The following is a 26900-nucleotide window of genomic DNA, read 5'->3' as shown; positions in this document are numbered from 1 at the left end:
TATCTGGGAGGGGCTGGAGGTGAAATAATGTGGTGTGTGTCTGTGTTCCTGCCCAAATCTCATGTCTAATTGTAATCCCCAGTGTTGGAAGAGGGGCCTGGTGGGAGGTGATTGGATCCTAAGGGTGGATTTCCCTTTTGCTGTTCTCATAATAATGAATTAGTTCTCACAAGATCTGGTTGTTTATAAAAGTGTGTAGCACTTCCCCTGACTCCTGCTGGCCATGTGAAGACGTGCTTGCTTCCCCTTCCCCTTCTGCCATGATTATAAGTTTCCTGAGGCCTCCCCAGCCATGCCTCCTGAACAACCTGTGGAATTGTGAGTCAATTAAACCTCTTTTCTTCATAAATTACCTAGTCTCAGGTAGTTCTTCATAGCAGTGTGAGAACGGACTAACACAGCCCCACCTCCTAACACCATCACCTTGGGGATTACAGTTTCAACCTTTGAATTTTGTGGGGACACAAACATTCAGACCATAGAACTCCTTCACCAAGGGAGGTGAAGTGATGATATGAAGGGTGAATTTAGGGTGAGCAAACTGGCCCTACTTAGCTTGGGTCTGCCCAGGTTCCTCTTACCAGGAATGGGAACTCTCTCCTGGTCCTCCAAGCTCTTGGTCTGACTTGGGCAGTCCCTCACTCCACACAGGCAGGGTTGGGAATCTTGGTGGTGAATCTGCCTCTGTCTGGGTCCTGGGCTAGGAAGCCCTTATTAGGTCTCACACACATCCTAGCCTATTTCTTATTTGCAGAAATCCCCACTTTGGGAGGCCGAGGTGGGTGGATCATGAGGTCAGGAGATCAAGACCATCCTGGCTAACATGGTGAAACCCTGTCTCTACTAAAAATACAAAAACATAGCTAGGTGTTGTGGTGGGCACCTGTAGTCCCATCTATTCAGGAGGCTGAGGCTGAAGAATGGCGTGAACCCAGGAGATGGAGCTTGCAGTGAGCCAAGACGGCACCACTGCACTCCAACCTGCGTGACAGAACGAGACTCCATCTCAAAAAAAAAAAAAAATCACATACAGAGAACATAGGGGTGTTATGAATTTAATTGAGTTGCTTTTCCTCCAAAATTCACATACCAAAGTCCAAATTCCCATTACCATAGAATGTGGCCTTATCTGGAAATACGGTCATCACAGATGATGAGGTCATTATGCCCCCAAGTGTCACGGGCCTAGAGCGAGGAGGGTAAGACGCCCGAGTGGGATGATTTCTCGGAGGTTGGTAGATTAAGAGACCAAAATATGGAAGGGGATATCCATGTTGATGAGGGTGGATTTGACTGAAATATGCTATGTCTAGTGAATGAATGAATGTACTATGTAATGTTAAGGATTTTCAGTACTGGTCGACATTCGTGTGGGATTGATTTGTATGCAAGTGTATTACAGTTGATTGAGGGATAACTAATATTTGCTTATATACACACATTGTGATGAAGTCATATTGAAATGGGGTAGGCCCCAAATTCAGTATGACGGGTGTCCTTATCCAAAGGAGAAATTTGGACACTGACACACACAGAGGGAAAATGCCATGTGAAGAGCAGAGTTATGCTGCCACAAGCCAAGAAGCTGCCAGAGCTAGAAGAGGGCCCTGGAGCAGAGCCTTTCCCACCCACTTCAGAGGAAGCAGGGCCATGCTGACACCGTGATCCTGAACTTCCAGCCTCCAGAACTGTGAGACAATACATTTCTGTTGCTTAAGCCTGTCAGTTGTGGGGCTTTGTTATGGTAGCCCTAGAAAATACAGGGGCTATTTTCTCGTGTCCTCAGTGTCTCACATACCATGTCTTTAGGACTTTAATACCCTCCCCTGGCACAGTGCTGCAGCAGAAACCCTGTTTCTGGCAGCTCACTGGAAAGAATCTCACTACAATCTTCCTCAGGACACATAGAACAGCTTTAAAGTGCATTACTATGTGCTTATCCTTACAGTCTTGGTACCCATATGGTTCCAAGACATCCACCACTGGCTCCTCAGGCTTAACATAAACACCTCAGCCTTCCAACTTGTATGAGTGGCTTCCTCTCCTTTCCTTCTCAACTGCTACAGTCCCCACATCTGATGCTTCATAAGCAGTACATGCCCAATTTTTTAATTCCCTGGAGTCTCTTCCTCCTGGCCTGCTGGGGGTAGCACATACAATGCTTTGACAAGAGAAAGGTGGGTGTCGACATGGCTGGGCATGGCCATTTTGGGGAGCACTCATCACATTTATCAACAAATATGTTAGTAACAGATGGAAAGGTAATTCTTTGAAATGAGTCCAGTTAATGAGTGTTATAAGATAAAGTGTATTAATAGAAAATTTGAGGTACAATAAGGCCACCAGATCAGGAGATGACTGATAGTTTGTTACAGTTCCCAGAATAGGGGGCAGGCTATGTCATGGGCAGGAGAGACAGGGAAGCATCAGGGCCACTCAGGAGGATGGGGAGTGGGGAAATGTGGGCCAGAGCTTTTATTGTGGTTTCCATGGGAAGGAATGGGTGAGGCAAGGTTAGCAGACTTATGATTGACTAGTCTGAGTAATTTCAGTGGGCTCTGGGTTTTAGGGGCTGTCTCTAGTTGTCTGGTACTTAGGGGAATTAGGGGAGGTCAGGAAGGGCCCGGAACACAAAATTCCTAGGAGAGTGGATAAAGGAAGTGTTGGGGGTATGGCTCTGGATTGGTTGGTTGGCATCTGAAAAGTGTGCCTTGGGGCAGGTTGTTTACCAGCTCTAGGATTGGCCAGCTCTGGGCAGGGCAGTCCATCAGCTTAGCAAGGCTCCAGAGGCCAAAGCTTCAGAATACAGAAAATACAAGACATGGAATATTAAATAAAGAAAACAAATCCACTCTGACCACGCGGCTGCTGCATTGCCAGCTGCTGAAGATCCAGGTCAGGTTTCTGAACCCCACTGTACCCATCCCACAGCCACAAGAAATGAGTGTGTACCTCTGGAATGCCATCCCTCAAAGGCTCTACTGACCTCTGGCATGCTTCAGAATCCAATGTACATGTCTCTTCCTCCAGGAAGCCCTCCTGCACTACTCTCCTGGCCTCAGTGACCTTCTGCTGCCCCACAGCCCCATGCTTGCTCTGTCTTGGCCTTGACCCCAATGGGTCATCATCAACTGTTTACATTTCCACTCCTCCCACAGCCTTGGTTGCAGATTAGATCCACCTGGGAACTGTAAAAGATCCACTACTCAGCACTCTGTCCTGTAAGAGGAATCAAATGAGAGCTTCTCCAGGTGAGGTCTTGGGACCCAGGTGATGTGCCATCAGGACAGAGAACAGCCACCCCAGACCATGAAGTCCTCGGCCACAGGGACTCTGCCTTCTGTGGTCACTGGACACAATGCCTGGCCATGGCAGGTGTGCACCAAACGAACCACTTCCCAAAGAGGACAAGGACTACATTCTTTATTGTCATCATAAATGACCTTTGAACCAGGGCCCTCAGTGGCACTTAAGGGCAAAATATAGCCTCTTTCCTTCTATCTCTCACTCTTCTCTCCTTGCCCACCTTTGGGGAAGTCCACCTCCCGTGTGGAAAGCACTAACCCACCGGCCTGTGCATGTGGCTCCATCCATTCCATTTCCACTGGCCTCTTCCATCACCCTCGTGGTAGGCAACTGCATTAATGGCCTCAATTCTTCACCTCTCTCTGGATCACCCCATTGCCATGTGCCTTTGCAGTGTCTAGTCTCTCTGACTCTAGGTTTGGCCAAGTGACTCGCTTTGTCTCCTGCATTGTGGCAAACATGACACAGGTGGAGGCTTGAGTGGCTGGGCTCTCCTGCTCTTGCTCCTGCTATGGCCATGAGCAGGCCATGCAGATGAACTTGCAGGGGATAAGCTCAAGGAGTAGGGCTGAGTCACCCGGCCAGCCAGCCAAGGCCAGAGGGGATTGGCTGACAGCCAGTGGAGCCTCAGACACTGGAGTGGGTTTAGCCAACATCAACAGTCCTGCTTACCCAACCTTGGTCTTAGGAGCAGGCCCAGCCAAGGTCAGCCAAGCCCAGCCTAGAGCCCCTCAACCCCAGGATGCTGTGAGCTAACTGGATGTTTTTTGTTTACGCCATTTAAGCTATGTGGTTCATTACCCAGCTTTATTGTACCAATAGAAAATCAATACAATTGCTTCCCCCCTCCCTCTATGTCTTTAAATTCCCCATTGTCTTGATCTCATGATCCTCAGCCTAAAATGCACTCAGCTCTTTTCCCTGCCTTGTTCTGAGATGCTGTATCTTCTTTCACTCTATTTTACCTCAATGCATGGTATCTCTCTGCTTTTGCAGCTGGCTCAGAGACCTCAAATCTCAGAGCAGAATTACAGCGTCCATTCTAAGACATAAAACCCTGAAAGATCAGAAAGAAAGACGGACACTAGGGGAGCAGAGAAGCTTGTGAGAGATGCTTGGATTTTGTGTAACTAGCAGATCTTGGACATCATTAAGAAATATTAATGCATTTGTTTAGTTATGTTTATATTTCATTTGAAACACAACTGACCAACTTGTTTTCTAAGTATTCAATGAACCCAATGATGGAACTCTTGAAATAGCGATACACAGTTATTGGTTTGTAAAAGGTTTTGTCATGCAGTTTACAAAAGGTGCAAGTAGAGGCCAGCACAAATGGGGTGCCCTTAGGACTCATTTAGGAACACATACTGTCTTGCTCATCTTATGGCTAGGTCATGTTTCATAGCGAAGGTTCTGAAGGCATAAGATAACTTTAAATGTTATAAACCTACCAAATAAACTGCTATTGTATTCCTCAAACAGCCATTTCCCTTTTGTTCCTGCAGTTCTGCCCCACTGTCTCTACCACCTGTCCACCCAGGCACCTTCCTCTGTTTGGCCTTGTCATGCCTTCAGGATCCCACTGTCATGGGGCTGCCTCTAAGACAACCCCGGCACACACCTTTCCCTCTCCCCTCTGCCCTCGACCTCTCCTGAGCTTCCCCACACTCTCCCCAACACCATGCAACCCACCAGCGTTGGGACCCTGTTTGCCTTGTTCATCATTCTGTTAACCAGAACTTGGCACACAGCAGGTGCTCAAGAGATGTTTACTGAGGGAAAGACAAAGGCAAGAATGGCCAGCTTCAGGTTCTGCTCAAAAAGACAATCAGCTCCCCTCAGAAGAGCAGGTAAAGGAGGGCCATGGGTATAGACTTCTCTCTTTCTCTTCTTTCCCCAGAAAGGACACTCTTCTTTTTCTGAGCGAAATTCCCTGCTCCTAAATTTCTTTTCTGTACCACCTGCAAAGCCACTCATTGAGTGTTGGAGTGGGGAACGGTTATCAGCCATTCACCTGTTAGCATGAAATATTATATTCAATGCTCTGTCCCACCAGCTAGCAGAGACTTTTCGATGAAATGGGAGGCTGGAGAGGGAGAAGACTGGATGCAGGGGCACTTGGGGAGTGTGTGGGGTGCTGCAGGGTCTTCTGTGAAGGCCAAGCAGGGGGTGGCAAAAGATGAGGAGCTCAAGGGGGCAGAACAAGATGCAGAAAGAATGTGGGGAAGGCTGAGGTGGAGGCTCAGAATGGGCGCAGAAAGGGAGGTGGAATGGGATGGATGGAAATCCAAAAGGCAGGAAAGAGAAAACCTAGGGGAGGCTGCCTGGGAGCAGCCCACCTGCCTGTATCTTTTGTGCAGCAGCTTCAGGGGAGCTGTGGCCAAGGTCTGTGAGGATGGAGCCAGAACTATGAAACCAGGCAGTCCTGGGTTACCCCCATACTCTGTGTCACTTTTCCTCATCAGTGCAATGGCTGGCTTATTGCTATTAATGTTTCTGCCTGAATTTTGCTTCTGAACCGCTTTGCAGGGCCTGGAAGTCTCCCCGTAGCGGTCTCTCTTAATCAGTTGGATAGAGCCTTGAGGACGCTGCCCGGAACCCAGCCTTCCAGACCCCTGCTTTCCAGACAGCCAAGCAGAACCAGACTCTGTGTTTTCTCACCTCCCCTTTACCTTGCTTCTGTGATTTGACCTTGCCTGGCCCTGAGCAGAGAAAGGCGACAGGAAGAGGGCGAGTTATCTATCCCTTGCTGAGCGCTCGCATACTGTGATGGGTAGCTGACCACCCAAGATGAGACTTTCACCACCCTGCAAGGTGGGTCAATTGCTTCTGCCTCACTGCTGGGAAGGCTGAGACACGGAGGCACAGAGACCGGCCCAAGGACATTCAGCTGCCTGGGGGCTCAGCTGAGTGCCACATCTGAAGATCCTGACTTTTAGATACAAACTGGAGACATTGCTTTTGCTTTGTTTCCAGCCTTGATTTGGATCCTCAGCTCTGTCCATGCCCCAGGCATCTTGGGGCCACTGCTGACCTTCCATTCAGGAGCACAGTGAGTTCAATCCTACTGCCCCCAAAGCACTTAGTCTGGTTCCAGCATCTGATGCAGAGATGCAAATGGTCCCATCCACCACTCCTGTACATAGGGATGCATACTATGAGGTTAGGATGCCCCAAGCTATGCTGCTGGCACATGGAAGTTTCAAGAGGAGCTCTGAGATAGAACCATGACCTCAGCCTGCAGGGGTGGGGTAGGAGGGCAGGGGAGCTGCGTAGAAAACGTGACACATTCATCCCTGAAGGCCTCAGCAGGGATGAGAATCCCTACTTCAGAAGAATCCCCACCTGCTCCCTCCAGCCAACCCCATGTTAGGCCCTGACAGATGGGCCCCTGAAGCAACGCCAGTGAATTTAGTTTTCAAGGCTGTAAGGCTCCTGTTGGCATCAGCCGCAATTGATTGTCAAGTCCACTGAGCATTCTTGGTCTGAGCCCTAGGCTCATGGTTCTTAAACTTTGCTGGGCATCCCATCCCCAGAATTCTGATCCAGAACACAGGAGCCCAGGCTTGCTGAAGCAGGACCGGGCCTGACCTCTGATTTTTACCAGGTCCCCCAGGTAATTCTGGTAAGGCCAGAGTTGGAGAGCCATTGACTTGGTGCTTTGCTACTCAAAGTGTGGTCCATGGACCAGCAGCATCAGCCACCTGCGAGCTTTGCAGACTCTGGAATTTGCAGAGTCTAGTACCATCTCAGACTTACTAAATCAGTTTGAGAAGATGCCTAGAAGATCTGTGTGCACATAAAGGAAATTTTGAGTAGCCTGACATAGCTGATAGATGAGTAAATGCTTAGTGGATTATCAAGTATTACGCTCTGCTTGCTAGAAATGAGTGTGTACTCTCATTTCATCCCCATGACCACCCTGCAAGGGAGGTGCCTTTTCCCCATTTTACAGGAAATTACATTGAGGCTCAGAGAGGTGGGTGACTTCTGAAGCCACACGTTCATAGGTGAGGGAGCTGGGGTTGGAACCCCGGGACCCCATGCTCATCCTCTCGGCGGCCCTGTCCTCCTCACATGGGAATATGAACAGCAATGACTTCAGATGCAAATGCTTTAAATAACTTTGATTCAACTTACCACGACAGGACATGGAGCAGAAATTTACACAGATGTTCATCCACCAGGATTGAAACAAGAGGTTTCTAGCCAATGCTAATGTCCAACTCAGCAAGACCCAACCCCCCCCCCCGCACCATTTCCCAGTGCCTCAAACTTTCCACTGAGAGTCCCTGTAAAGGATTCATAGCAGACTTACCGTGTTCATCCAGCAGGATATTGTCTGGCTTGATGTCTCTGTAAAAGAAAACAAAGAAGCTGGCAACGTGGTTCCTGAGCCCACAGATGAGCACATCGACAAGCACCACATCAGGGCAAATGCTGGAACACCCAGGCTGCTCACCTCTCCCTGACCTGAAGCCTCAGACAGGGAGCGGGAGAGTAACTGGTAAGATAATGGGACACCTGTATTCTTATCGTCTCTTCTCTTTCCTGGAAGTGCAAGTGGATTGTTTGAATATTTTTTTCCTGAATATTCTTAATTTTTAGCCTCTCAGCTCCAGCTGTAATGGTAACAGCAGTGACTGCTCACTGAGCATGTGATCAGCACCAGCAAGGGGAGGCACCTGCCCACCCTGAGGTAGTTGAGCCATCCCACCAGGGCTCCCTGCAGGTGTCATGGCATCCACTCGAGCTCAATGAGGGTTTGGAAGTTGTCGTGGTCAGAGATGGGCGAACTATGGCTCTTGGCCAAATCCAGCCCTGGGCCAGTTTTTGTATGGCCTGGGAGCTAGGAATCACTTTAACATCTTTAAAGCACTGTAAAAACAAAACAACATATACACATACACACACCCACGCACACACAGAGAAACATGCAACAGAGATTAATGTGGTTGTCAAAGGCTAAAGTGTCGATTATCTGGCCCTTTATGGAGAAAGTTTGCTGACCTCTTTTAAGGGTAACATACTGACCCACATGGGGCAAAATCTGGGCTGAGGAGTTTCTGGAAAGTTCTGCTCTACATCACCATTATAGCAAAAGGCCTCTCAATTCAAAGTGAAGCATTTTGAAGGCTGAGGCTTTGCTTTCTTTACGTCCACATGCCTGTACCTAGCACAGTGCCCGACACAGTAGTAGACACACGTGAAACACCACTGACTATAAGGATGGAGGAATGAAAGTGAGAGAAGAACAAGTTCAACCCCAGCTTACTTATTATTGATGCGTACACACTTGGTGAAGCTCTGCATTAAAACCACAGATTTTACAAATAAATAAATTTTCACTCATTTATAACGAATGTCAAATCTACTGAGACTAATGATAGCTTTCTTCAAAATAAAGAGCAACTGCTCCTGAGTTTATCAAATATTAATTCTACCTGAAAACACACTATGGTAATTTGTGGTAATGCAATGCAATGTCTATGGGTTTGGGGATGAAAGAAGTGCTCAACCTGTACATTTAAATTTTTATTTTCATTGTGACTTTTCAAGCCCATGAGTACCGAGGAGCACTGAGTACGTGGGCCCCTAATGCCGAGGTCACAAAGCCTCCACTGTGAACAAAGAGATTACTGCAGAGACCCGCAGGGAGCCACATGGGAGGGATGAACTTGAGAACTTACAAAATTAAAACAAAAGGCAGAAGACCTAGAGTCAAGTGCTTGTGGATGAAGTCAGCAAATGCTTGGTCCCTGCCCAGGGTGGCTCCCAGCAGGGTTTCTCAACCAAAGACGAGAAAAGAGATAATAAAATACGTGTCAAGAATGAAAACACAGCAGCAAATGTTCAAGCTTACCTCTTAAGGTATCACCGGGACTGAGATGATTTAATGTGTGGTGTGGGGACCAGGGAGGAGGTGGCTGTGGCCCAGGGAATGTGAGCTACGAAATGCCTACAAGGGCCACAGCCTAAAGATAGAGTTAGAGTCAGGACACAGGTGAGGTGAGGGTGGGATGACACACCCAAGAAGATGTGATCTGGCGTACTGGGTTGAATGGTGTCCCTTCAAAATTCATGTCCACCCAGAACTTCAGAATGGGACCCTATATGGAAATGGAGTCTTTGCAGAGGTAATTACTTAAGGATCTCAAGATGAATCATCCTGGATTTAGGGAGGACTCTAAAGACTTTATGGGAGGAAAGTAGGGGGAGGGATTTGGATGCAGACACAGGACAGAAGAAGGCCATGGGGAGATGGAAGCAGAGACTGGAGTGATGCAGCCATGAACCAGAAATGCCTGGAGCCACCTAGAGCTGGGACAGGCCAGGGGCAGATTCTCTCCTGAACCTCCAGAGGAAGCACAGCCATGACTCCACTTTGATTTTGGACTTCTGGCCGGAATTACGAGAGAATAAATTTGTATTGTTTTAAGCCACCAATTTTGCAGTAATTTGCTGTGGCAGTCCCCGGAAGCTAACACAGCTGGCACGGTGGAAGGAGAGCTGATAGAGGGGAGGGCAAACCTCAAAGGGCAGCTAGGGCCCCACTAACCACAGCATGGCCTTGGACAAGCCCAGCGCCTGGCCAAACCCCCACATCCACATTGCACCGGCGCACAGTGTCTCATATCCTGAGAACAGAATGGGGCACAGATGTGGCCAGATGTGGCCAGACCCCACAGAGCCAAGGAAAGGGGCTGTTCTGTTTGGGAGAGTTCAGCCCATGAGCTAGACAGTCTGGGTTCCAACTCCAGCCTCACTTTTGACTATCTGCAGGATCCCTGACTCTGCCTCAGTTTCCTTTGCTGTGTGGATTAAATACCTGATACATAACACACATTGCTTCTGTGCTGGCTCTTAGCACGGAGTGGAATCTCAAGCATTTATGGGGTGTCCCTTTTGCGGTCATGAAGGACACGTCATGAACAAGACAGACCCAACCGAATGGAGCTTGCATTCTAGGAGGAGAGGCAGGCCAGAAGGCACATGAATCAATGGCAGGATTGTAAGTTGTGGCAGGTGAAGAAGGCAAACCAGAGTCTAGAAAAAAGACTAATAGAGGGACCCTAGTTTTGGTAGATGGTCAGGAAGACCTTTAAGAAGAGGTGACATTGGGTTGACATCTGAATAGCAAGAAAAGGCCAGCTGTGCACCATCTAGTGAGCAAGTTCTCATTTTGCAGATGAGGAAGTAGGAGGATGACAGAATAAATGAACTGGCCTGTGACATGGTTCTAGTCATGGAAGCTGACAAAGGTGATGGGTGTCACCCCTTAATTCGGTTATGTTACAGGGCAAAGTTGGTGGGATGGCAGTCCCGGGTTTACGTTACATTATATGACTCTGTCTTGGCAGACTGGAGTGAGAGCTCAAGACCTGAGCCGCCGTGTGGGAGCCAGCCACACGGCGGGGAATGTAGGTGTCCCTGGGAGGAAGAGTGACCGCTGGCCTACATGTAGCAAGAAAATGGGACCTCAGTCCTGCAGCCACAAGAGCTGAAATCTGCCAACAACCACAAGAGCCTGGGAGAGGACCCCACCTCATGTTCCAGAAAGGAGTGCAGCCTGGTGGGCATGCGGACTGTAGTTTTATGAGATCCTATGCAGATGATCCAGTTAAGCCCACCTGGACTCCTGGGCCACAGAAATGGAAGGAAAATCAATGTGAGTTATTTTAAGTTGTTAAGTTAGTGGTAATTAGTTGCACAACAATAGAAAACTAATTCTCTAGCTATATGATCTTGGGCCACTTACTCTCAGCCTTGTTTTCCTCATTTGGGAAATGGGAACAGCAACAGCCATCTCACTGTTGCTGAGTGTACAATGAGATGACATTTGTTCAGCACTTCACACAGTCCCAGTGCAGTGTGGAAGAAGTGCTGAAATAAGTCACAGTGATGGGACTGTCATTGCTCTTTCAAAAGGAGCTAGGGAGAACTCAGAGGCAGACTGGCAGATTCTTGAGCCTTTAGCAAATTAAGTCTCTTTCACAGAAGACTGCTGGGCAGACGCCTGCAAAGCTACGTGGAGGAGATGGAGAATCTGAATCACTTGGGATTTAATAAGAATAGCATTTTATGGGTAAAGCATCTTAGCAGAGCCTTTAGTTTAGCCGGTTTCAGGACCGTTTCCTCCAGCTCTATTTTTCACATTGATCGTATCTCAGCTCCAGCGCGTCATCCTGTTGAAAATGGGTTTGAACGTTCAGAAAGGGCATCAGGAGCATTGCATGGATGGGAAGGCGGTGATGATGTTTTCTGAGGACAGGCCCATAATTTCAGAGTTGGGCAAAATGACACTTTGATGGAAAGTATGCATGCAGGGCTATAAAACCCGGTGCTGCTCTTGAATTATTCCCCAGCCCTCAAATAAAACAAAGCATAAAATGTCAGCTGGGATATTTTAAAAAACAGCATAGAAATGGCTCTGATCCAGAGGTACCCATGCACAGACTGCAAAGCAGGGCCACTAGGACGTTTCTGTATGTGTCTGTTGGCAGGGGGCTTCTCAATATTCTATGCTGGCAATCTTATGCAGCAGTAAAGAGAAATACAAAAACCTGGAGGGGAAAGCTAGACTAAGTGAAGTAAAAATCTGCGGCTATTTTATAACTAGTGAAGAGAATATGCTATCCATATGCATGCAAGAGGGAGAGGGAGGTAGCAAAGGACAGAGAAGAGAGACTTGAGATCCAGTCCTTAGTCTGCCTCTTGCTGGCCATGCAGACAGGAGAATGCTGCCCTGGGTGAATGATAGGGTTTGGATCTGTGTTCCCGCCCAAATCTCATGTCAAATTGTAATCCCCAGTGTGGGAGGTGGGGCCTGGTAGGAGGTGATTGCATCATGGGGGTGGTTTCTCCTGAATGGTTTAGCACCATCCCCTTGGTGCTATTGTCATGACAGTTAGTTGTGTAGCACCTCCCCCACTGTCTCTCTTGCTCCTGCTCCCACCATGTAAGACGTGCCTGCTTCCACTTTGCCTTCTGCCATGATCGTAAGTTTCCTGAAGCCTCCCAAGAATCCAAGCAGATGCTGCCATGCTTCCTGTACTGCCCTCAGAACCATGAGTCAATGAAATCTCTTTTCTTTATAAACAGCCCAGTCTCCAGTATTTCTTTATAACAACATGAGAATGGACTAAGACAATGAACATTAGCTTCCTCACTTATAAGTTGGATAATAATGCCCTCTCTATGGCTACAGTGAGGATTGGATGAGATAGTTCTCATGACAGCAACCAGCACAGGGCCAGGCACATGGAAAGGCACGATTGTTAATAATAACAGAGTGGGGCAAAGACATTTCAGTAGGAGGTTGAGCCAACAGAACAGGCACTGGGAAAGGATGACCAAAGGCATTTACTGGGGGCTGGGGAGGAATGGGAGGGCTTCACCTTGGCTGTTGACCTATGCCTTAGCCAGCTTAAATGGGACTTGGCACCCATCCATCAGCAAGCTGATGTGGGATAGGATGCTTAGAATCTCTCACTGTATTGGCATGGATCATTCTCCTAGAAACTGAGTGATAATTAAGAAATGACAACACATCATGTGTACTCATTAAATATTACTTCTTTCTCCCTTCTGTCTCCTGCTTCCTGTGGAGGTGGGGACCATGTACAAACAGCAGCCGCCAACATGATGCTTCAGTGTTAATAGCAGTACTGACAGTATTAACAGCTAAACTTTATTGAGTGTTGGTTGTGTGTCAGGGACAATCTGAAGTGTGTTATGTGGATTTAGCCATGTGCAGTGTGGCTATTTGTTACCAGGTGCTGGGGAGGCACTCCATATGTCACTATCTTGACACAACTCTTAGAAATAGGTATTGCTACTCCTGTTTTACTGATAAAGAGAGAATTATTTACAGAGGGTCAGTGATGTGTCTGGTTCCTCCTTGTGATTTGTCAAAGGTCAAACGCCAGTAGCGGTAAGACCTACTCTCACGTTGGTCTCTAGATCAATGTTCTCTCTCTGTGGGTGGGGAAATGAAAAAAAAATAAATTAGGAATAAATCAGGGTTCCTAGAATTCTAAAGTAGGCAGTGATAATCTGAGGAACATGCTTATAATAAAGATCTGATTTGATTTTTAAATTAATTAATAAATTATTATTTTTTGAGATAGAGTCTCGCTTTGTCACCCAGGCTGGAATGCAATGGCATGATCTTGGCTCACTGCAACCTCTGCCTCCCGAATTCCAGTGATTCTCATGCCTCAGCTTCCCAAGCAGCTGGGACTACAGCTGTGCGCCACCACACCTGACTAATTTTTGTATTTTTAGTAGAGACGGGGTATCACCATGCTGGCCAAGCTGGTCTCGAACTCCTGACCTCAAGTGATCTACCCGCCTTGCCCTCCCAAAGTGCTGGGATTACAGGAGTGAGCCACCATGCTTGTTCTGATTTGAGTTTTAAAAATTATGTTATTCATTTCAGGAAACTTATCATTTATTACACCATCCACATGCAAGGTTGCATTTCTTTTTTAATATGACTCAAATGTCCTTACAAAGCACAAATCTGACCCTGTCCCTTCTCTACATAAATCCTCCTAATGGCCCTGTGGTGCCTATGGCGCTGGTGCGAGACTCCAGATTTGATGTTCCAATATAATCTCAGAGATGAAAAGTGAACACTGAGATGTGCTTGTCAACTTTTAAAATCTGACAACTAAGGTCATTAATGATAACCACCAAGTGCTACCATCATACGTGCATGAGAGGGGAGGCAGAGGGAGCCATTCTAGCCCAGAAGAGTCACAAAGACACAATTTTAGATGGAAGCACAGTTGTCACATGCCCCAGGCCCATTAGTGGTCAAGTGTTTAGAAAGCACTGATCCAATGGCCAGACTCCAAAGGCCTTTAGGCATTTCCTGATCTGGCCAGTAGGCTTGGCCCTCTGCGCCCTGTGGCCCAGCCAGGCCAGATCACCTTGGGTGCTCCGGGTGCCTCAGTCTTTCCCTGGCCTTATCTCTGGATGGCACATCCTTTTCCCTACTGAACTCTGACTCAGGTTTTAGGACACAGCTCAGTTGCAATCTCCTCCTGGGATACTGTCGAGGGTTGAAGAATGTCTCTGCAAAATTCATGTCTACCCAGCTACCTGAGAATGTGTTCTTATTTAGAAATAGTGTCTTTGCAGGAAAGTGTGTGTCTATATGTGCCCAGCAAATAGTGTCTTTGCCAGAAAACTATTACTTTGCTAGTAAGGTAGTTCTGTCTTGCATCTAAGTTAAGAGGAAGTTGTCCTGGATTAGGCTGAGCCCTAAATCCAGTGACTGGTGTCCTTATAAGAGAGAAAAGAGACACAGGTAGACACAGAGAAGGCCACATAAGGACAGAGGCAGCATGTAGAGTGATGCATCTCACAGCCCATGCCATAGCATGGATTGCCCGAGACCACTGGAAACTGGGAGAGAGGCGGGGGACTTCTCTCTCAGAGCTTCTAGGCTTGATTTTGGACTTCTGGCCTCCCCTCCTGAATTGTAAAAGAATACACTCCTGTTGATTAAAGCCATCCAGTCTCTTACTTAAAGACCTCCTCTGGCCCCCTGCACCTCCCTGCTTTCATATGTCCTGGTACGGATGGTACAGCTTGACATTTTCCATTTATTCCCTGCTGCCAGGAGACCAGGTACACACAGAGGAGAGGGCCACATGAAGACAGAGGCAGAGGGACCAGGAGAGCACCAGCCCTCTGAGCAGGGCCAGGCTGCTATTCAGAAAAGGGTTACTGAAAATATGAAAAAATGAAAGACCTTACATAAGGGCTGAACACGGCCTCCTCCAACTTTGAAGCTTGTGAAGCTCCCAGGGTCCTCAACCCTCTGGGACCTTGACTTCACCCTGATAAATGGGGCAGGAAGCATCAGTGTGAAAGGGGAAATTCTGCAGCTCCTGTGGATGGAGCCTCTGCCCAAACCGCCCATTGCAATTGGGATGGCTGTGGCTGGGCCGTGGCCAGCAGAGCTGAGCCCTACTAAGTGTGTCTTCTCTGCCAATGACTGTTCCAGGCACTTGGCATGTGCTCCTTGTGTAATCCTCACAACTACCCATATCAGGGACTCGCCACTACAGTAACAATCACCACAAATGGGGTGACTCCAAACAACACACCTTCATTCTCTCGCAGCTCTGGAGGCTGGAAGTCCAAAGTGAGCCTCAGGGGCTAAGTCAAGAGTAAACCGGCTGTGTTCCCTCCTTCTGGAGCCCACAGAGGGGCTCTATTCTTTGCCTTTTTAGCTTCTGGAGGCTGCCCAGGTTCTCTGACTGCTGGCACCTCCTTGTGGCACTCCCACCTCTGCTCCTGCAGCTACATATCCTACTGCTTCTCCAACCCCACTACCTGCTTGTTGGCAGGAGCCTTGTGATTCCACTGGGCCCACCTGGATAATCCAGCAGAATCTTCCCACATCGTGATCCTTACCTAAATCACATCTGCAAAGTCCTTTTGCCCTGTAAGGCGACACAGGCATAGATTATGAGGATTAGGATGTGGCATCTTTTGGGGGGCACTTTCAGTCTATCGCACAGCCCTTCCAAGTAGTGTGATGGATTGAATGGTGTTCCTCCAAATTCCTAAGTGGAGGTCCCTATTCCCAGTGTCACTGAATGCAACCATATTTGGAGACAGGGCATTTCAAGAGGTGATTAAGGTAAAGTAGGGACATTAGAGCGGACTCAAATCCAATCTGACTGGTGTACTTATAAGAAGAGGACAGTAGGATGCATGGAGAGACATCAGGGGCCTGTGTGCAAAGGAACGGCCTTGTGAAGAGCAGCAAGAAGGCAGCCATCTGCAAGCCAAGGAGTGAGGCCTCAGAGGAAACGAAACCTGCTGGCACCCTTATCTTGGACTTCCAGCTTCCAGAACCGTAAGAAGATTAATTTCTGTTGTTTAAGCTGCCCATCCTGTGGTATTTTGTTTGGCAGCTTTAGCAGACAAACACAGGTAGGCAGTATTGTTACCCTTATTTTAGTGGACAATGAAACCAAGGTGAGAGGAGTCATCACAGAGTCCGTATGTGGGACAGCCAGGATATACCAGTTAGAGATCCATGACTTAATTTGAAGGCATGGCAACAATTTTTTAAATGTACACACAGCCTAATAATGTAGTTCTGTCTTATATCTATTGTAAAACCCCATGCTGCTACTCAAATCATTTTCTTCTTGCTTTGTCCTTTGGGAGAGAAAATGCATCCAGTCAAGCCATGCTTGGGGGTTGTTGATTTTTTTTAAACCTGCAAAGAACAAACATCAGCCTGGATGACAATGATTAATTCAATTCAAAAGCTGTGCCACTCCATGGGGCGTGGATGTTAACTTGGCTACTAAGGCAATTGCATTCAGCTAATTATTCCCAAGTATATCTCAGGGAGATTTCAAAGCTTTTGGGATTCGCAAACATGTGCAAGGATGCGCCAGGCTCAGTTAATTCCTTCATGAATGGGTGAGCCCCGTGACACCTCACTTGTCCCAATGAGGGAGTCATCTTCTTAAGAAGCTCGGACCTTCTCAGTCCACGTAGCCTGCACAGACCTACCCATCTGTTTTCTTTCTTTCTACTTCCAACTAGAACACTAAATTGCAATGATAGATCCGTGAGTCAGCCTGCTTCACCAGACCCTGAGCTCCCCAAGGCTGCAGCCATGGTAGTAGCACACGGAAAACAATAGAAGGGTGTGGAGAGCTGGGGTCCTATGGTCCTGCAGTGACTGCAAGGCAGCCCATGAGTATGGGTCATGTTTTGAAGCCCCTCACACACGAACAGCAGTTCAAATCCTTACTCCAATACTGTGTGGGTCTCAGTTGTTCTCATCTGTAAAATGGGAATAAAATGAAATAATGTATGTGAGGACTTACTCAGTTCCTAGGATATAGAAGATGCCCAATAAGTGATGATTAGTTCTCCCATGCCCTGCACCCATCCCTACTTAGCAGGGAGTTTAGAAGGAAAAGGAGGTGGCAGAAAGAAACATGGAGGAGTTGACTCCAAAATGATGATGACCATTTGTAACATTTGTGCAGTTTTGCAGTTCACAAAGCCCCTTCCCATACTGTGATTTATTTAATCCACCTGCCAGCCCTAGAGAACCAGTATTATCTTCTTTTTGATGGATGAGGAAACTGCAGCCTGGAGAGGTCAAGCAACTTCTCCATGATCATAGTTAAAAAGTGGCAGAAGTGGCCAGGAGTGGTGGCTCACGCCTGTAATCACAGCACTTTGGGAGGCTGAGGCAGGTGGGATCACCTGAGGTCAGGAGTTTGAGACCAGCCAGGCCAACATGGTGAAACCCTATCTTTACCAAAAATACAAAAATTAGCCAGGCGTGGTGGCAGGTGCCTGTAATCCCAGCTACTTGGGAGGCTGAGGCAAGAAAATCACTTGAACCCAGGAGGTGGAGGTTGCGGTGAGCCGAGGTCGTGCCATTGCACTCTAGCCTGGGTAACAAGAGAAAACTCTGTCTTAAAACAAACAAACAAACAAACAAAACAAAACCATGGCAGAAGCATGATGTGAGCCCAGCTCCTCTGATGCCCATCTGGTGCTCTTCCATTTCCATCCTCTGGGTGGGGCAGAGATGTTAGGGGCAGAGTCGCTTGACCAACCTGTGCATGCTTCAAATACACCAGGGTCCTGTGTCTGCGTGCATGGCTGGAGCACCCTCCTCCAGCCCCCAATCTCTGCCTGGTCAACTCCTCTGCACCCGTCAGCTCTCAGTTTGGGCATCACTCCCTCTGAGAAGCCCTCCTTGAAGCCCTGGGTGCACCAGGTTGCAGTCTGCGTTTTCCCTGTACCTCACTGCATGTAACTGGCATGGCAGCGAGCACAGGGTACATGTGCTTGTGTGATTATCTGACTGAGGCTTGTCCTTCCCAGTAGGTGCTGAGTTCCATCGAATCACGGCCCATTCCTAGATTTGCAGCCCTGGCACAGCACCCAGCCTCCAGCAGGTGTTCAACAGACACTGGTGGCATTATCCCGCCTGTAAATTTATCATGAGGCACCCAGAGAGGCCCATGCTTCCATACAAGGCCAATCAGCGTCAGGTCCTGGCTTGGGGCTCAGGCCCTGGTCCAGGGTGGGGTCCCCGAGCACTTCCTGCTGACAGTTAATCATATTTAATTGTGAGCCCCAGCTTTCCCAGGGGCCACCGCCCAGCTCTTGTCTGATGTCACTCACTTTCAGTAGTGTGCATCTTGCCACGATCACGTGGTCTCTCATTTTCCTCCTGGATCCAGTCTTCCCGGCAGGCTCCAAGTGGCTGGGCCTGCGAGATGCTGTGACTCTTCAAGAGCTTCCTGTTTCTGTGAAGATGCTCAGGCCATGGCCTCATGTTCCTCATCCAGCTTTCTGAGGACAATGCGGGAAAGATCTCAAGTCTGTATCAAGGCTGAATCCGACTCTATCCACGTGACTTCTATTGGAATCCGAGAGTTGGACCCAATGGAGGGTCCAGCCACCACCCGGAATGACCTGGTCATCTTCCAGATGAGGGGACCTATGTTTAGATGAGTTAAGTAACTTCCTTTGAGTTGTCTGGGGAATTAGTGCCAGAGTTGGGATTTGAAATTTGCTTTCCTGACTCTTGTAAACTTCTTGACAGCGTGGATTTTATCTGGGTCATTGGGAAAGGTATTTTAGAGCCAAAAGGGATCTAAGAAATAATTATGTTTCTCCCTCTCCTTACAGATGAAGACAATGAGGCTGAAAGATGTTCAGTTACTTGGTCAAATTACAAATATGTGCGCTTCAAATTGGGCTCAGGTCTGGATCAGTCTTTCTCCATGGCCAGTGCTCTTGGACCATCAAGAATTACCTTTTCCTGCTTCTACCATGGTTCCCACTCCCCCTCCCTCTGGCTCACCATTTCCACCCTGCACTATGCATGGGCTCTGGATTCACACCAGCTTGGAGCTCTTTCCAGCATTCAACATACACTTACTGAGACCTGCCTTCTGGAGGTCTCAGTTTTCTTACCCAGGAGCTAAGAAGACAAGAGACAGCCAAAGATAAAACTGCATAATGCGATACGTTGAGGGAAACAGAGGGGGAGAGTGAGGGTGCTGTGTGAGAGAGAGATGGCTGGGAACAGTCCAGGGAGTACAAAGGCCAGGAGCTGCGGGCCAAGAGCTGTGGGTGGGGCCTGTGGGTGGAGCTCTGCATGGGAACTCTGGGTAGGGGCTATGGGTGGGGCTGTGGGTGTCGGTGGGGCCTGTGGGTGGAGGCTGTGGGTGGGGGCTCTGGGTAGGGGCTGTGAGTGGAGCCCTGGGTGGGGGCTGTGGGTGGAGCTTTGGGTGGGGGCTGTGGGTGAAGCTCTGAGTGGGGGCTGTGGGTGGAGCTGTGGGTGAGGCTGTGGGTGGGAGATGTGGGTGGAGCTATGGGTGGATCTGTGGGTGAGGCTGTGGGTGAGGCTGTGGGTGGGGGGCTGTGGGTGGAGCTGTGGGTAAAGCTGTGGGTGGGGGTTGTGGTTGGAGCTATGGGTGGGGGCTTCAAGTGGAGCTGTGGGTGGGGCTGTGGGCGAGGCTGTGGCTGTGGCTGTGGCTGTGTGTTGATGGTGTGTGTGGGGGCTATAGGCCAGGAGAGGTGGAGCAGCACAGGAGGCTGTGTGGGTTCCATGAGGATGGACTGAGTGCAGGAGCCTTAGATCTCTGCTTTAAGTGCAACAAATGACCTGGAGATCTTTGCAGAGGAGAAGGGTTACACACCACACCTGTCTTCACAGCAGCCCTGGGAGGAGTGTGGTCATTTCATTTCCCAGGTGATAAAACTCCAACCTAGTAATCTTGCCGAAGCATGCCTGGCCTCTGGAAACACTGCCCTTTCCTGATGTAGCCATCTGCACTTGAGGGAGCAGAGGGAGCCAGAACCCCCAACCAAATGCCAAAACCCCCCTCCCTCCAGCACTCACAACCTCAGCATCGTCACCCACCTTGGGACCATGCCCTTTATCCCTTTACATTGGGCACAGGGCTTTGGAGCCACTCTCCTGTCCTGGAATCCTGTCCTAAACAGAGGTACATCCCCCAATCTGACTTCTTCCCTCACCTGCCCTGACACCCAGACCTTCTTCTGTCCCCCCCGGAATTCATGGTCAGCATCAGGTCCCTCTCTTCGAACATTTCCCCCACCCTCTTGCCCTAATCTAAACCCGCCTGTTCTTCTCCCCCATTCTCTCTAGCTCTGGCTAGGAGGGAAAGCGTCACCCTTGTTCCTTCCTACCCAACCCCTACCATCTTTAGAGTCGGGGCCATCATGTCACCCGTCTCTTCCTTCCTTGTTGCAGTCTCCTGTGGACGCTCGGAAAAGTCCCACCACGCCTCGAGGGTTTCGCTCCTGGTCACTGTTGCCATCTGCAACACAGCTCCAGCAATGACCCTGGTGATGGCAACAACCGTGTGACTGGGCATCTGGCCTCTTAGGTTCTTGACTCCTCTTCCTCCCAGGATCTCGATCTCCACCTGCCTCCGCCACTCACTCCATGGCCATACCTGGCCTCTCCTGTCTCCTCAAACATCCCACTCTGGAATCATCACAGCCCCTTCCTTCTGTTTTCTGCAATTCTTCAGTCCCATGGGCACCCACAATCCACCCACCTTTTACCTCCTTGCTATCCGTCAGGGTCATCACCGACTCCCCCAGCCCACACTCCATGGTCTCTCGCTAAAGTCACGCCTTCCCACATCCTCGACTCCCTCACCTGTTCAACTGGCGGAACCCAAAACCTGGTTAATTTCTACTTCCTGATGACTCCGCACTGCGCCCACCCAGCTGAACGTGGCTGCAGAAAAATACAACCAGGGAAGTGAGTTTCCCTGTAAATCCGCAATCCCTAACAGTGTCTCTGTGGGTCCTTCAAGCTGCCCCAACCCCGGGATATCCTCCTTGTTCATCCATTCTCCATTTTAGAGGGCATTCTCCCTCTTTTCAAACCTCCAGCACCTTTTACTCCTGAAGTCTTGGTGTCACCATTGACTACACTGCCCACACCCCATATCCGCCTGAAGAGCAAACCCTGCTGCTTCTAACTGCAGAGCACTTTCCCCTCCAGGTTCTTGCATCTTCCCTTTCCTCTCCAGCCCACGATCACCAGGGCAGAGCTGTCAGCCTTTGCCCACACCCTTCTCAGGACTTCTCTGTAGAATAAAACCCAGGTACTCTCAAAGGCTTCCAGGGCCCTGATGAGCTGGGCCTGCCCCCTCCATCCTCCCTCCACTCACTTCGTCTGGCTGCACTGGTCTGCTGAGCCAAGCATTGTCCCACCCTATGGCCCCTGCCTTGCTGTTACCTGGCCTGGAAGGCCCATTTCCCAGATGTGCACAGGACCCCTCCCTCTCTCCCTGTGATGATTGCCCAGCTCCCCAGCGCTCCCTATCACCTCCCCTCGTTCATTTCTCTCCATGCCCTTATCATGCTTGACATTGTATCCAAGTGTTGTGTCTCTCTCCCCATTAGGATGTAAAACTATGAGAGCAGAGACTCTATCCCCCAACTGTTGTATCATGAGGACTTACAACAGCGTCTGACACAAAAACGTTCAGTAAAGAGCTGCGTGGATAGTTGAATGGATGAATCAAACACAGCCCCAGAGGCCCAGGACTCAGGATGGCCCTGCGCCTGCTGATGCCTCATCACTTGTCTTTTCAGGGTGAGTCCACTGCCTAGTGGTTTCAGAAACAAGGGTCCCTATTACCAGTGCAGCACCCCAGGCCGGTCACAGCCTCCACCTTTGTGGCAGGGCCTGGTACCTGCATTTCCCACAAGCCCCTGTGCAGTTCCAATACCTCCTGCGGATTGAGAGCCCTGCTCTGCTTCTGGGCAAGAAAGATCATCTGAGCTGGCTTACAATAGGATGCTACAAGTCCTGGGCTCGTTCAGGGGAATTTTTTTTTGGAATTCTTAGTCGCCAACCCCCAACACGTAGGCATAGCCTCGTTAAAACATGAAGCTCCGGTGGTCAGCTCGGATTCCTTTGGGAGCCGGTTGGGATGACTGTTATAGCTGTCGAGTCCCACGGGTACGTGGAGCCAGGAGCCAGGCATGTTCAGTTTGCCTCGTGTGACAGGGGAGGGCAGGAGCATCACCTCTTGAGGCACAGCATGAATACACACGTGGGAGTCAGACAAGCTGGCGCGGTGGACACAGATCAGCGGAAAAATACGCACCCTCCAGGCCTGGACACACACACTCACCTACCCACGGCTGATTGCAGGGCCCAGGGTGGCCCCACAAAACCAGAGATTTCTCTTTCCTGATTTTACTAGAAATGTGGAAGCCCTGGTTTGAAAGCAGAGTCGACGTGGAGACCTTCCAGTGAATTAATATTTTAAGAATTGCTATTTTTAGGGCCCAATCTCTCTGTGAGTATCCTCCAAGGGGACATGCTGCCAAAACGCATAAGAGTCAGAGAGCCCTGGCTGTCGACACTGGAAGGGACCTTAACTCTGTCTGAAGCAACAGCCCCGGGTCCCTGACCTCTCTGAGCCACAGTTTCCTCATCTGTAAAGTGAGCTAATCATGTCCATCTGTAATGGCTGTTGTGAGAATTAAATGCAATGATGCATACAAAAGAATGAGTCCAGGCTTGGCATATGGTGAGATCTTAATGAATACATCCAACATTTAAACATGTTCGATTTCCAAATAAGAAAACCTTGCTCGGGAGAAGAGAAATACCAGACAGAGTCTTACAGAAAGCAGTAAAACTGAGACCGGGATAAAAGCTGGAGTCTTTTTACTGAGAACTCTTGGGAATTTTGCTCTTTAGGAAGACCACAGAGAGGGACCCCTGACCACAGAGAGGGACCAGGGGACCTTCTCACATCTCCCTGCATTCCTGCCACCCAAGGGGAAGGAGGACACAGATGAGAGAGAAGGAGCCAATTGCCCTTGGAGGAATGTGGATGACCCGACGGCAACACTGTGGCTGTATTGTCCGGCACCATTCACAGCACTTTACATGTATTATTTCATTTGATTCTCATAGCAGTTTTGTGTGGTATAGGATATGCTGACTCATTTTATTTATTTTATAGCTAAGGAGTCTTTTGCTCAAGGAATTTGAGTGACTTTTCCAGGGTCACCAGAGGGATAGTTAATTTTATGAGTTAACTTTGACAGGGCCACAGTACCCAGATATTTGTGCAAACATTCTTCTGCGTGTTTCAGTGGGAGTATTTTTGGCTGGGATTAACATTTAAGTCAGTTGACTTTGAGTAAAGCACATTGCCCTCCATAATACGGGCAGGCTCATCCAACCAGTCAGAGGCCTTAACAGAACAGAAACTGGCCTCTTGCAAGCAAGGGGGAACCGTGCCAGCAGATGGCCTTTGGATTTGAACTGCAACATCAGCTCTTTCCTGAGTCTCCTGCTGGCTGGACTGCCTGCAGATTTTGAACTTATACCTCCATGATCGCATAAGCCAATTTCTTAAAATAAATCTCTCTCCCTCCTTCCTTCCCTCCCTCCTTCATATGCACACATCCTATTGGTTCTGTTTCTCTGGAGAATCTTGACTACCACACTCAACTAGTAAGTGCTGGAAGAGCCAGGATTAAAAACCCAGACAGCTGCTTCCAGAATCCGTACCCATTACCATCTTTACAGGGCCCCAAGGACACAGGGTGGGAGCAAGATGTGGGCAGACATGGCAGAGCCACTCTCAGAAAAAGAATTGTATTACAAATAATCCATGTGCCATTTCCTGAATCCACACCTCTGGGTAGGGAAGGCAAGAAATAAACAGAGTCCCATATAGGAAGGTGGAGGTGACACAGGGACAAAGGTGGCCAGCCCCTAGCATGCATTGACCTCGTTTTCCATGCCACACCGAACTGGCTACTGCATAGGCATGATCTCATTCAATCTAAAGCCCCTTGGGGCTGTGGGGATTGTTACTGTGCTAGTGCTGCAGATGACAGGGCTGCTGCTGTCTTGGTTGGGGCTCGGTTGAAGACATCACGAGAAAGTGCTCCCTTCAACAGCATCAGAGAGACCTGGGTTCTAAGCCTGGCTCTGCCTCTTATTAACAATCTGACCTGGAGACTTAAATTCTCTAAGTCTAGCTTCCTCATCCATCAAACAGGGACTGCAGTTCTTCCTTGAGGTGTAGGCCTAAAGAATAATGAAGATAAAGGACCCAAGGTCACAGCACAGTTCCTAACCAGGGAGTCTTGGGAAATCATCTATTTCCATTCATTCATTCCATATCACATATTCAGAGCTTACTGTGTGCCAGGCACTACTGTCTACTGAAAATACAGTGGACACAACTCAGGCAAGTTCTTATTCGCATGGAGATTACATTCCAGTAGGGAAAGACAAGGAATGGGAAGAAAACAAATGATCAACGTGGTCATTTACACGTGTAACTGCTCTGCAAATTGCTTCCCGGGGGTGGGCCAGAGAGCTGGGAGGAGGGGTGGGCTGCTGGAGAGGATGACAATGACGTTCACACTGACAACTATGATGAGCTGTGGGACCTTGAACAGGCGCCTTCCCTCCTCTGAGCCTCCATTTCTTTACCACACCATGAAGATCTACGTTCTACCTTGTAGGCTGTTGTAAGGATTGCATGATTGTAGGTAACAGCAGGGTCAGCTACATAATGGGTGGAGTCCAGTGCAAAAAGAAAATGTGGGGCTCTTTGTTCAAAGCTTTAAGGATTTCAAGATGGCAAGTGCTGGGCATTAAATCAAACATGGACCCTCCTTCATGTGGGGCCCTGTGCCACCAGCCACCCTGGTAAAGGCATCTGCGTGTCATGGGTGCTCAGTCCCAGCGGCTCCTGTGTGGTGGAACTTGCACTTCCTGCTTTGCACACCATCAGGGGCTTAGCGAGAAGTCCCTGGCTCAAGGTCCTATTAGTGTGGTGCTTGGACAGGATTCTTGTCCAAGTCACTTTACAAAATATCTGTTCACAAAATTAGACATAGCATCAGGAAAATTCCTGTACCTCTTCAGAGTAATGCTCTTCTATTTCATAGTATAATTTTAAATGCAGAAGCCTGGCCTTTTGCATTCTCTTAGGTAGCATTGGAGAGGTTCGGGAGGAGGGCTGGGAGGGAAGCGAGGGCCTGAATTAGACAGATCAGGGTGTGCGTGGCCATGGGGATGGGGTTGCTTTGACATAGCATGTTCAGTTCCATTTTCTTTTTTATCTGCTAAGTGAAGAGATAATGAAATAGCTTGCAGCCAGCTGCAGGATGGGTCTGGTTAGGAGCGGCTTCACCAGAATAATAAACATATTCAAATTGTCCCTGAGAAGCAAGCAGTGGGCTGGGGAGATGCTCTGCGCAGTGAGCATGGCCCTGTGATCTGGGCAGTGGCTTTCCTCAGGGCCTGTCTCTGACAGTGGTGGCTCCAGCTGCAACCCTGGGAGTCACAGTGCCATAGCCTTAAGCTGCTCTGAACTGTTCCCAGGTTGGCAGTCATCGCTAAGGTGATCCCAAAGCAAGGTGATCCCAAAGCTTTATCACATGCAGCAGGAGGAGAACAGAATGCTGCCATATCAAAACACCACGAACGGGGGGCTTAAACAACAGACTTTTCTTTCTCACCATTCTAGAGTCCAAAAGTTCATGATCAAGGTGTTGGCAGGGTTGGTTCCTTCTGAGGCCCTTTTCCTTGACTTGCAGGTGGCCATCTTCGCCTTGTGTCTTCCCAGTCTTCCCTTTGTGCGTGTCTGTGTTCTAATGGCCTCTTGTTATAAGGACACCAGGCATATTTTACATATTAGGGCCCATCCTAATGACCTCACTTTAACTTAATAACCTCTATAAAGACCTATCTCCAAATACAATCATATTCTGGGGTACTGGGGGTTAGGGCTTCAATGGATGAATGAGGGCGTGGGCACAATCCATCCCATAGCACTCTCTCACAGGACTTTTGTGTGGAGAGATGGGAACCCCATGGACCATAGGGTACCAGCGTGGGGGAGCCTCCTGCTCTGGACACCTCCTGGGGAATAGAGAGCCCAGGAGGAGCTGTGTTTCCTGAAATCAAGGAGGGGAGCGTGCAGTCAGCACAAAGATAAGGCTGTTGGAGAGTGTGGACCATGTGCTGGATACAAGGGGGCCCTGGTGAAAGTTCTGGAAAGAAAGGGAACGTGGGGAAGGGCAGCCAGGGGTAGCACAAAGGCCGATGCCACAGGTTTTGGAGACCTGGGCTCCAGTCCAGCTCCACTGACAGTCTCATAAGGAATAGAGTAAATGCCCAATCATTCGCTACTACCAACCTCATTCATTGTCACTGACCAGCAGGTAGGGAGCAGGGGAGCCTGGTTCAGGGCTAAATTCTGGGATTTCTCTCCTTGGTGTTCCCTTATCCCTGACCTTGGTGTTGATCCTGGAATCTCTTTCAGAGCTCACCATCAGCACAGCCAGGGCCTGACCTCTCTCCACAGAGCTTTTTGTCAGCCATCTCCTGGGGTCTCACAGAGGCAGGGTAGAATTGTCACCCCTTTTGCAGATGACGCCTTTAATGCTGCAAGGATGGCAGCAGCGTGCCAGGGTCACAAGCCCCAGTCAGCAGTGAAGCCTGGGGCTTCGGGATGGGGCTGCAAGAAACCCTCCCCGTC

General features: G+C 49.0%; 1 protein-coding gene across 1 annotated transcript in view; it reads right to left on the bottom strand.

The window, feature by feature from the left end:
- The window catches only part of STK32B (serine/threonine kinase 32B), a 437513-nt gene that overhangs the window by 83044 nt on the left and 327569 nt on the right, over positions 1-26900 (bottom strand). The window contains exon 5 of the mRNA XM_032135724.2: positions 7628-7665. Within this exon, the coding sequence (XP_031991615.1) occupies positions 7628-7665 (38 nt within the window). The remainder of the gene's footprint in view (positions 1-7627; positions 7666-26900) is intronic.

The sequence above is a fragment of the Hylobates moloch genome, unplaced genomic scaffold, assembly GCF_009828535.3.
Source record: "Hylobates moloch isolate HMO894 unplaced genomic scaffold, HMol_V3 SCAFFOLD_17, whole genome shotgun sequence".
Taxonomy (NCBI): domain Eukaryota; kingdom Metazoa; phylum Chordata; class Mammalia; order Primates; family Hylobatidae; genus Hylobates; species Hylobates moloch.
This window is presented reverse-complemented; position numbering and strand designations above follow the sequence as displayed.